This window comes from Mustela nivalis (assembly GCF_964662115.1).
Source record: "Mustela nivalis genome assembly, chromosome: 1".
NCBI classification, from domain to species: Eukaryota; Metazoa; Chordata; class Mammalia; order Carnivora; family Mustelidae; genus Mustela; species Mustela nivalis.
Genome location: NC_139020.1, coordinates 209,235,786 through 209,248,259, shown reverse-complemented (window position 1 = coordinate 209,248,259; position 12,474 = coordinate 209,235,786). Strand labels below are relative to the sequence as shown.

Below are 12,474 nucleotides of genomic sequence, written 5' to 3'. Positions count from 1 at the left end.
TGCATTTATGTCATTTATTTCAATCTGACCTCCAGGAAGAATTGTCTTGTGTACACTTAAGGAAGAGCAGTACCTGAAGGCTTCCCCAAATTCCTCTCATTCATACTTCATTCCTCCAGTGAGTATTCTGTGAGTCTCTTAATGGATGTGTATTTACCAAAAATCATTCCCACATTTTTACACACATTCAGCTTCTTTGCAGGGTGGGTTTTCACACGTAGAGTAAAATGTATAAGATGGATTCACCATTTCCCATGTATCCTACAACCACTATTTTTCTCCAGTGTGGATTATTTTTACCAATAAGTAGCCAAAGCCAAAACACACACACACACACACACACACACACACACACACACACACAGAGAGAGGCATATCCATTATTTCTAATAGTCATAACATTTTCTGCCTCTGTGAGATTGCCAAAGAATGTCAACAATGGGGCTGTTTTCCCACGTATCTTACCATCATAAGGTTTCTCTTCACTGTGTGTTGTGACTTACTCATTAACACCTGAACAATCTTCAACATTTCTTACATTCACAAGTCTCCCTGCACATGAAGCAATCAATAATTTCTAAAAGCTTTCCCGAAGCTTTCCCATATTTCTTCCATGCATAGAAATTTCTCCAGGTTTTTTTTGAATGTTGAGTTCTTAAGATTAAAGAAACAACTGTAGGTCTTCCTGGGTCCTTTACATTTGTAGGTTTTATACCAGTATGAAGTCTCATGTGGCTATTAAGACCTTGACACTAAGGTTTTACCACATTCCTTACATACAGATGATTTATCCCTACTAGAATGAATTATCATGTGCTCTCAAACCCCGTTGTCATATTTTTTCATTAAGATTTTATTTATTTTATTTGACAGATCACAAGTAAGCAGAGAGGGAGACAGAGAGAGAGGGGGAAGCAGACTCCCTGCTGAGCAGAGAGCCCGACTCAGGGCTCAATCCCAGGACCCTGAGATCACAACTCAAGCCAAAGGCAGAGGCTTTACCCACTGAGCCACCCAGGCAACCCCCCACTGTCATATTTTAAGGCTATACTTCATTCTTACCTTCACATCACTTTTAAAGTCATTTTTAACTTATTTGTAAGTAATCTCTATGCACAACAGGGAGCTCAAACTCACAACCCTGAGACCAAGAGTCACCTGCTCTACCAACTGTGCCAGCCAGGCCCCCTGACTTTTACGGTAATTTTAGATATGTAAAATTAATGTCAGAGCAACAACAAAAAGGCTCTCCCACATACCTTATAATTGGAAGGTTCTCTCAAGTGTGAGTTCTTACACTTTACATTCTGTAAAGTATGAACAATTACTGCTCTCCCATATACCTTATATGCATGCAAATTCTGCCCCAGGATGTTCCTATCACGTAAGCATGAAAAATGAGTACAGCTTTCTCACACAGTCTTTACTTTCATAAGGTACTTTTTATCCAGATGAGTTTAGATGTGAATACTAAGATCTGGAAAACATTTACAGGTTTTTCCACATGCCTTAGTTCTTAAATGTTTAGCAAGTGCCGAAGACTGAGTGAAGGTTTTCCCACAGTCCTTACATTTATATGGTTTCTCTCCAGTGTGAGTTCGCATGTGAATATTAAGGCACGTGGAGTACCTAAAGGCTTTCCCACATTCTTTACATTTGTACGGTTTTTCGCCAGTGTGCGTTCGCATGTGCATATTAAGATTTGTAGAACGAGCAAAACCTTTCCCACAGTCTTTACATGCATAGGCCTTCTCTCCAGTGTGAGTTCTTAAGTGTGTGGTAAGGCCTGAAGACTGAGTGAAGGCTTTCCCACACTGCTTGCATTCGTATGGCTTCTCGCCAGTGTGTGTCCTGACATGTTGACTAAGCATTGAAGAATTATTAAAGGCTTTCCCACATTCCTTACACACATAGGGTTTCTCTCCAGTGTGTGTTCGCACATGTAAGACAAGTCCTGAGGAGCGAGTGAAAGTTTTCCCACACTCCTTACATAAATATGGCTTTTCTCCGCTGTGAATTCTTACGTGTTTTGTAAGGTATGAAGAGTGAATAAAAGCTTTTCCACATTCCTTACATTCATAAGGTTTTTCTCCAGTGTGAATTCGCATGTGTAAAATAAGTCCTGTGGATCGAGTAAAGGCTTTCCCACATTCCATGCACACAGAGGGCTTTTTTCCACTGTGAATTCTTCTATGATCTGTAAGGTACGAGGAATGAGTGAAGACCTTCCCACATTCTTTACATTCACAGGGTTTTTCTCCAGTGTGGTGTCTCCTGTGTGCCTTAAGGGGTGACTGATTAACAGAAGTTCTCTGACGCTCTTTGCATTCACACACGTTCCCTCGTGTCTGAGTTTTCTTGTGCCCAGTAAGATCTGAAAGCTGACCAAAGGCTTTATCGTGCTCGACACTCTCAGAAGTTTTCTCCCCAATGGGGATTTCCTTGAGCAGAGTACAAATAAAGTTCTTTTTAAAGGCCTTTCCATTCTGATTAGTCTTAGAAATTTTCTGTCTACTGTGAGTCATAAATGAGTGTCCACTAAACACTCTTCCACACAAGTCAGAGCCATATCGTTTCGCTCCAGCATTGCTTCTCTCCTGTTGATTAAGGTTTAAATGATAACTAAAGACTTATGCACAATGCAACAGAATTTCTCCCCCATCACAACTTTTATGCATTGGAAACATCATCATAATTGAAGTGTTTTTTTTCCATTTCAGTACAGAGTTCCTGCCCTGTTTTTGAGTTATTTTAAGTCAAATAAACAGACTCCAAGGTTATACTCTACTTTCACAGAGTATCTTCTGGTAATTACTCATACTAAATCATTTAAAACCTAATCCCACTGTATCAAAAACTGGACATTTGAGCTATATTTATGTGGATCTCTGAGGAGAAACAGGTTTGAAGTAGGTTTACAGTGCTCCCCAAATTCTTGACATTCAAAGAAATCTCTTCACAGATTCTTTCTTTGGGTAAATGACATTTATTTCATATCATCTCCATCAATTCTGTACTTCTGGCCCAGGTGTGGAAGAAAGGAATTACTTTTGGATATCTTACCAATTGTATTCCATTTGATGATTTTTCCAAAGAAATATCCTGAAGGGCTGTGAAAACTTTAGTTTTGAGCTGCAAATCCAATTCTGAAAAAAAGTGGAAAATTTTGTTTCAGAGAAAAATCCTGGGACAAAGTTGTTTAAAAACATACAGCACAGAGAATGACACCACAAAATATGGTGGAGTTCTCCAGGACTCCTTCCCACCAGAAAACAAAAAGCTTACAAAAACTATCAAAATCAACTATTACAGAACTTGGGAATCTAGTCAAAAACTTACAACTGCCAAGCGAACACTTATAGAAAAAAGCAGCAGCTACAGTTCACCAAGAGAGTGTGGAAGCATTTTAATTACCCACCTACCATACCATCCCCACTCCTCAGATCAGCTGCAGTCATGTAGTCAACAGGATGCAACCCTGAGAAAGTTACAATTGCTGAAACAAGCACTATGGACTTTGCTCTTGGAGAACTGCCATTGTGTGTTTCCATCTGTCTGGCAGCTTCAAGTATCATGACTGCAAGGGTGTGCCTTTATATCATCGAACTCAAAGAGTTCCCAGAAGCAAGGCAGCATCAGACAACTACTGATTAAAGTATCTGAAGGCAAAGTATCGCCTACAGCAGTCCAAGAACAGGGAAAACATTTGAGACAAATAAAAGACAGCCTGAAAAGCCTTAGAAGGAACAGACTGGAAATGTTGGTATGTGCGGAAATAGGGTTTTGAAAAGCTCAGGTGTTTACCAGTGAATCAAGAAGTTCATATGCACACATGGGGCTGGGAGGCTGGAGAGGACCCAAAGATTTCACCTCTCACTAACCTTCAGCATCCACTCTACCAGGAATGGAAAGCTAAGAAAGAGTTGTACACGGCCCAGCTAAACACTGAAGGAGTGGCCTAACACATAGCCAATCAGCAAAAACTAAAAGAATATTTTTAGTTTTCTTTTCTTGGTTCCAGTTATTCAAGGAATTTCTGTCACTCTAAGATGACCACTAAACTAACAGAACACGGATTTCAGGGATCGCACTAAAAAGAATGAAGAACATACAAAAATAATTTATAAAAACAGCCAGGGCGCCTGGGTGGCTCAGTGGGTTAAGCCGCTGCCTTCGGCTCAGGTCATGATCTCAGGGTCCTGGGATCGAGTCCCGCATCGGGCTCTCTGCTCAGCAGGGAGCCTGCTTCCTCCTCTCTCTCTCTCTGCCTGCCTCTCTGCCTACTTGTAATCTCTCTCTGTCAAATAAATAAATACATCTTTAAAAAAAAAAAAACAGCCACAAAACAAACATCAAGAATACACAACAAGCAGCAACAACAAACCCAGGGAGGGGCTGAATCATATTTTCAATTGCCACATTATGATGTCTAAAATTTATACTTCCAACTAAAATATATGAGGTATGCAAAGGAACAATTAAAAAATTAATACAAATTGTTCCTGAAAGCCCAGGCATTGGACTAATAACTTTAAATCAATTTGTTTCAACACACCAAAGAGCTAACAGAAACCATGGACAAAGAACTAAGAAAACTAGAAGAATTAGGACTCAAGTAAGAGACTGTCAAGTAAGAGACAGAAATTACAAAGAAGAACCAAATAAAATTCTGGAGCTGAGAAATACATTATCAGAAATGTGTTGGAAAAGTGCTCAACGTAACTTGGTATCAGGGAAATACAAATCAAAACCACAATGAGATACCACCTCACACCAGTCAGAATGGCTAAAATGAACAATTCAGGAAACAACAGATGTTGGTGTGGATGTGGAGAAAGGGGAGCCCTCCTACACTGTTGGTGGGAATGCAAGCTGGTGCAGCCACTGTGGAAAACAGCTTGGAGGTTCTTCAAAAAGTTGAACACATAGCTACCCTACAACCCAACAACTGCACTACTGGGTATTCATCCTAAAGATACAAATGTGATCCAAAGGGGCACGTGCACCAAATATTTATAGCAGCAATGTCCACAATAGCCAAACTATGGAAAAAATCTAGATGTCCATCAACAGATCAATGGATAAAGATGATGTGATACTGGAATCACACACACACTGGAATACTATGTAGCCATCAAAAGAAATGAAATAACCAGAGGGTATTATGCTGAGTGAAATAAGTCAATCACAGAAACACAATTATCATATGATCTCCCTGATATGAGGAATTTGAGAAGCAGGGTGAGGAGTTTGGGAGTAGGGAAGGAAAAAATGAAACAAGATGGGACTGGGAAGGAGAGACTGCACTACTGGGTATTCATCCTGAGGGTGAGTGGGGGTGGGGAGGTATGGAGAGGGTGGTTGGGTTATGGACATTGGGAAGGATATGTGATATGGTGAGTCCTGTGAAATGTGTAAGCCTGACGATTCATAGACCTGTACTCCTGGGGCAAATGATACATTATATGTTAATAAAAATAATTAGTTAAAAATAAATAAATAAATGGCCAAAAAAAAAAAAAAAACCCAAAAACGTGTCATACAGGAAAAAGGGTAGACATATATACAAATAGAATAAAGAATCCATAAGAAAAACCCATACATTTAGAATAAATATATTCTTAACAAGTGTGCCATGACCATTCAATGGGGGAAAGAACAGTCTCTTCAATACGCAATACCAGATAACTGGTATTTCTATGCAGAAGAATCAAACTGGACCCCTACTTCACACAATATATACCAATTCACTCAAAATGGATCAAAACCCTAATGTAAAGGCTAAATGTATAAAACCCTTAGAAGAAAACAAGGGGGGGGGACGCCTGGGTGGCTCAGTTGGTTAAGCAACTGCCTTCGGCTCGGGTCATGATCCCAGCGTCCTGGGATCGAGTCCCACATCGGGCTCCTTGCTCGGCAGGGAGCCTGCTTCTCCCTCTGCCTCTGCCTGCCATTCTGTCTGCCTGTGCTCGCTCTCTCCCCCCACCTCTCTGATAAATAAATAAAATCTTTAAAAAAAAAAAAGAAGAAGAAGAAGAAAACAAGGGGGTAAATCTTCAGAACCTCAGATTTGATAGTGTCCAGTATTTCTGTTCTTAGACATGACATCAAAAGCACCAAAGAGAACAAAAGATAAATTGAACCCCACTGCAATTTAAAACGTACATCAAAGAACACCATAAAAAAAGCAAAATGATAACCCCAAAAATGGGAGAAAATATTTGCATATCATCCATGTGATATATGTCCACTATTAGAGTACAGAAAAAACTCCTATGCTTTAACAACAAAACAAACAACTCAAAGTAAAAAATGGGCGAAGAACTTGAATCGGCATTTCTCCAAAGACACAGAAAATGGTCAACAAGCACACAAAAAGATGTCCAACATCATTTGTTTTAGGGAAATGCAAATCAAAACTACCGTAAGATACCACTTCATACCCGCTAGGATGGTTACTATTAAAAAAAAAGAAGAGGGAGGAGGGAGGAAGGAAGGAAGGAAAAGTGATGGCAGGGATGTGAAGTAACTTCTACACTGCTAGAGGGAATATAAGATGGTACAGCTTCTGTGTTAAACAGTTTGGTAATCCTTAACAAGTTAAACATAAAATGACCATATGCCACACAAATCTATTTCTAGGTAATAAGTAATAGTCCTGAAACTGAATTCTGTATGATTCTATTTGATATGCACAGAACAGACAAACCTATAAATTAGAAAGTAGATTATTAGCTGCAGGGAATAGGGGTAGAGCTGAAGGGAGACTGACTGACTAATGGTTACAGGGTTTCCTTTTCAAGTGATAAGTGATGAAAATATTTTGGAACTAGAAAGAGCTGATGGTTGCACAACACTGTGTATGTACTCAATACCAATAAATCATATTTCTTAAAATGATTAATTTTTGTGTATTTTATCTTAAAAAATGGCATATACATATGTTTAAATATGCATGAAACAAGATAAAAAGGTTGAAACAAAAGGGAAGTTGGATTACAAAGAGTACAGCTGTGTTAGGAGTCTGGCAATGGTAAGGCTATGGTGTTAAAATCGTAGGCAATTTCCAAAGCTTAATACTCTGGAAAACTAAGGCTGACAGCGAACAAAAAACAGATAGAATCAGGAAAGCAAGAGAGAAAGCACTGCAAAATGAGCTACTGTAAGTAATGACATTTTCAACTGAGTCAGATAGACCTTTCGGGGAGAACAGAAAAAGGTTGAGATCACTAGAAATTTAAAGGTAAAGGGAGATGAAGGTTCCTAAGCAAACTCAGAAACTGAATGACTTCCTTCTCAGAAAGAGTTTACCTTTGAAAGTTTGCCAAGTGGCATTTCCAAACATATTGTACCTTTCCCAGGCTAGTCACATCACTTGTCACAAAACTGTATCTCATGAACTTACCCTGCAGAATTCCTCTCCCTCCTGTCCTCAGCTCTTCTGCTCCTCCCATTAGAGAGTAGAGATCAGGTTTGCATGATTCATATCCTGCTTACAGGAAGAATATGTAAGGACCTCGCAAGACATGAAACATGGCTCTCTGGATAGGAACCAACACTTTAGCTTCGGGGATTCTGTAGACAGTGAAGTCTCACTTTACAAACACCAAATAATCACACAAAATTTTAAATCAATGCAATAAAACTATTCTAAAAGGAATAAAAATGTGAGTACATTCTTTCTGTGCCCTCAAATGACGAGAGAGCTCAAGACTTAAAAATCGTGTCTGGCCTCTACACACATTTAAAGTCCTAAGGATTTCAGTCCCTAAAAGGAATAAAGTCATTTATTTAGACAGATCTTCATTTTCACAGGGAATCCTCTAGACAGTAAGGCCTCTGAGGCCAGGGATTACATCTGTCTTGTTTACCACAGTATTCCCATCTGACAGCAAAGATACTTATGAAACATTCATTTCATAAAGAGTTCAGTGAAGAAATGATGCCAACCTTACCTAATATAATGAGATTCTGGTAGTTCTCCAACATCACATCTCTGTAGAGATCTCTCTGTGTTTGATCCAACAAAGTCCACTCCTCCTGGGTAAAGGTCACAGCCACATCCTCGAAGGTCACTAAGTGCTAAACCATCAAATACATACTGGCTTCAGCTAACTACTGTCTTCTTTGAGGTTCTCAGGAAGATGTATGAAAGACTGAGGAAGGTAGACCAGAAACCTACAGTACTCCTGGGACCAGACATCTTCTCTTCTCTACCTACAGATACTGCCAGGTGATCACAGCCAGTTACATGGACTTACCAGCATCACTGACATGTGACTAAACTTCTGTTACCACCATTTGACTATGGTCTCTTTTTGCTTTATTCCTCCTCTATTTATAAGCTACACTTAGCACTGAACACAGTGCAACACTCTGTAAAATCTTCTAACAGATGAATTATTTCCACAATAACACACACTTTATATGAGATTAGTTACCTTCATATCATTCCTCAGTACCTATCATAACACTCAGCAAAACAACAGGCCAACAAGCATGACTGAGGGTCAGAAAGAATTAGTGAATAGTGGGATAAAAGAATCATATCCATGTAATCCCTATATATTCTGAGATGGCATAAGTCCTGGAGAAACTGACCAGAGACTCATTCCTTAAGCAGGGTCATTAGTTGCTATAAGAAGACTGGGGACATTACAAGGAGATACGGCTACCTAATATATAAGGCTGACATTCTGAAGAAAGATCAACTTTCCACTTACCTGAGAAGAATCCATCAGTAACCCAGCCACCATCTTTGCCTCCTCAATCTTCCCCTCAGGAAGACAGAAAGGGTTCCGAGAAAGATAACCTCAGAGAGAAGAATGCCATGAACTGGGAAGCCAATCCAATTCCAGTAATAACATGCTTATAAGCTATTCCACACCATGCACAGAACATACCACAAACACACTAATTCCATAAACTGGCACAGTGCTGAGTTACCTGGAGCAAAAAATGGTTTTCTGGATCTTGCTACCCATAAGAAACAGGTTAAATATTCTACCTTAGAGTTACACAAATTACAGTAGAGAGAGACAGAGCTGTCTGACACAAAAGAATTCATGAACACGTTATTCTCTCAAACACCACACACACCTTCTTGCCTCCCAAATCCCAGGAAACTGACTTTTATACATGCTCTACTCATTTCCATTGTTCTTCTATGGCCCACTGCACCATCGCTCAGGCTCTGAGCACTGAGCACTGGATCTGCCACTTGTGAAGGAACTACATAAAAAGAAGCATCAATAAGAACTCACCATACACCTGATTCACATCAAGGGCTTCCATCCTGTGATCTGATAGCGTTTCCAAATTATTCCATATCTCACTCTGAAGACCACTTCAGAGAAGCTTCTGAGTTTAAATTAAGAGCTTGATCTCAATTTCTCTTTGAATACTGGAGTGTCTGGGTAACTGGTTCACAATATCCATCATTAAGCAACAGACATTTTCCCTCAATCATCAAACACCACTCTCTAGCCATCTCTGTGCAGATGAAACATGTGACAGCCATTAGAAACCCGAATATCCTACCATGCAAATATTAATGCCAACCTCTATTTACTGAGGACTGTTCTACAATATATACTGTTCTACATATATAACTCCTTTAACTGCCCTAACAACCCTCCAAATTGGGTATTAATAACTGTCATTTAATAGCTGAGAAAATGGAGGATCACACAGTATTAATAGCTGTCTCAAGTCACCCATCAGAAAAGCCAGGCAGACACATACTGGAATGGCAAGAGCCTTATCTCCTGTGGTGGTTGTTATTCCTGACATGACCAGAATTCAGTCCACATCCTCTGCTAGGCATAATGGAGATGAGAAATACAAAAGGTTTCATGAAATGAGAAGTCCCTCTGAATACCCCTGTAGGAGCTTTGTTGGATTTGGAAACTTTGCCACCTTCTGTCTCTTATTCCTTCATTCAGTTAGCAAATACTTAGTATGGGTCTTCCTTCTGCCAGGCCAGGTACAAGGCAATGAGAAGGGAACAGTTTTTAGGGATCTCACAGTTCAATCTGGTAATGCAGGTAATAAACAGATAATCATCAGTTGGTGATATGCAGTATAAAGAATCAATCCCATTAAAGTATAAGGAGTACTGCACATATACAAATATACTCCTGATACAGAGACAAGGCTAGTTAGAGGTAGGATAAAGATGGAACTGGGAAATAATCACTTCAGAAGCCTGTGATAATTGATACCTCACTTGCTTCAAAAGTAGTGCCCAAATTTTGACCCAAAGACACCCAACCTTGAAATATCATAATTTTAGAAAAACTCAAAATAACATTTCTCATGTTAGCCACTCCAACAGCATCCGAATCATGTCACTGGATTGTTGGTTCTTTTTTTTTTAATGTTGAAACTAAAGGCTTTCCATATTATCTCACAGTTAACCACAAAGACTAGTATATAAATATATCGTGCATTGTTTCACCTTTTCTTATTATTGATCAGTTCTACTTTTTTCCATCATTAGTTTTATTTTTATTCACCCTTTCAATACATTTTCTTCTACTTCTTTATTTCTTGATCAATCTTATGAAGTAGCATGCTTAGTTCCACTTCTCAAACTTCTTTTATTAAACTACAGCATACATACAACTAAGGGAGGCAATCATGAATAAAAACCGCAATAAGGTATTAAGAAATGAACAGCCCCATGTAACCATCATTCAGGTTGAGAAGTAGAACACATCCAAATCCAGCATCTCAGACATATTCCTGGTCTTTCCCAAATCACTCATTCCATGCCTCCCAACTACATCCACTATCCTGACATTTAACACTCTAGAGTGTTCTGCCCGTTTTTGAATTTTAAAGACAGAGTATCAAACAGCATGCATTCTTTTATGTCTGGCTTCTTTCATTCTTTCATTCAACATTATGTTTTGTGACGTTCATCCAAGTTGTTGCATCTGTACTCCTTCCTTTTACTAAAGAGTATCCCACAAAAAATATATGCTACAATTCATCCACTCATCCTTTGATCAACTTTGGAGGATTTCCAACTTAGGGATATTTCAAATAATGTTGTTACAAATAGTGTTTATGTTGAATTGGCAGACGTGTGTGTGTACTGGTGTGTAAGTTAGTTGATACACTTTGAAAATGTGTTTCCACTAGCAGTTATGCACATCTCACTTAATACATTAACTCTTGGCACTGCCATTTTTTTTTAGTTTTACTTTTATTTAGATATTTAGTGTGTGCAGTAGTATCACACCGTGGTTTTTATTTGCAAATCTCTGGTTGCTAGTGATCTGAAGTATCTTTTCATGTATTTGTTGTCTATTTGCATTTTTTTCTTTTATTAAAGAGCCTATCCAAACCTCTTGCTCATTTTTCACCTTGGGTATTAATTTGTAGGAGTTATTACATAACTCCTTTGTTCTTACGTGTGAGGCAATTAACCAAGTACTAAAGGTCGAATATCATGCCTGCAAATTATTTTAATCTTATTTTCAAAGAGCTTATCATAAACATTTAACTATACACATGGAGAGAGATGTAGAAAGAGGTACACTACGCATGCAAAATACTAACAAATGGTCAGTGTGCGACAAGGGAACATCTGAATAATTCGTCAAACGTCAATAATGGGTGCCCACAGCCAGAGAGAGCATTTCCGTCCACTGCTCACCAGAACCTCCCGCGATCCCCAGGTCAGTGAAAAGAGGGCACTGCGGCCGTTTTCCACCACTGCGTACACGTTTCTCCTCTGGAGAAGGGGCAAAGCGGTCTGGTAGCTTTTGAAGAGGAGCACACCGGAGGGAGAAGAGGCCCTGCCTCCTCCGCGGTCCCTGAGCCACGACCCCGCCCCCAACCCGCGCGGGCGGAGCCGACAGAGGCTCTCGGAGAGACCCGGGCGGCCTCAGTCCCTCCGGCGCTGTGTGCCGGTGGGGAGGAGGAGCCGCGACTCCCAACCACCCCAAGAAGTTCGAAACCCCCGAGGCTGAGCGCGTTGCGGGAGGCCAGCAGAATGGAAAACTCACCTCCCACGCAGGGCGGAGCGGGAAGTGAGGCGTTAGCCGAGGAGCGCTTCCGCTTCCGCTTTCCGCCACGAGGTCAGCGTAAGGGGCGGGGCCCTAGGAACATCTGGGTCTGGTGGCGGTTGGCGGCCGCGTCCTTCATACGTTCCCGGTGGCGGTTGCACCTGGTTGCTCCCAGTCCAGGCTGTCCACACTGACTCGGCAGGAGAGCCGAGCGGAGTCCAGGGCACCGAGCTGGAAGAGCAGCAGACGTGGTGGGCAAGGTGTGCCTCCGGGTTCTCGGCCAAGGAGGCTCATCAAGTGCTTTTCTACAAGTCTTTCTCGTTGGTTCAGCTCCACGCAGCGCTATGTAGATTTATAAAGATAACCCTACTAGTCCATAAAATGAACTAGCACATTCAGTTCTCTTTTTAGATCCTGAGTCTTGTTTGAGATGGCATTTTAGCACATCATTAACCCG

At 40.4% G+C, this 12,474-nt stretch overlaps 1 protein-coding gene across 11 annotated transcripts in view; it reads right to left on the bottom strand.

Moving 5' to 3' along the window:
* ZNF846 (zinc finger protein 846) overlaps positions 1-12,474 on the bottom strand; it is a 51,159-nt gene continuing 38,685 nt past the window's right edge. Inside the window, exons 2-8 of one of the 11 annotated variants that reach the window (XM_082732204.1) lie at positions 12,018-12,248; positions 9,264-9,492; positions 8,724-8,812; positions 7,956-8,082; positions 7,406-7,489; positions 3,064-3,146; positions 1-2,597 (exon numbers count right to left, since the gene is read on the bottom strand). In XM_082732204.1, the coding sequence (XP_082588330.1) occupies positions 1,458-2,597; positions 3,064-3,146; positions 7,406-7,489; positions 7,956-8,082; positions 8,724-8,812; positions 9,264-9,294 (1,554 nt within the window). In that variant the 5' untranslated portion in view covers positions 9,295-9,492; positions 12,018-12,248 and the 3' untranslated portion in view covers positions 1-1,457. Of the gene's footprint in view, positions 2,598-3,063; positions 3,147-7,405; positions 7,490-7,955; positions 8,083-8,723; positions 8,836-9,263; positions 12,249-12,474 lie in introns of those variants that run through there. The other 10 variants (XM_082732203.1, XM_082732201.1, XM_082732205.1 and 7 more) reach the window with 10 other exon arrangements.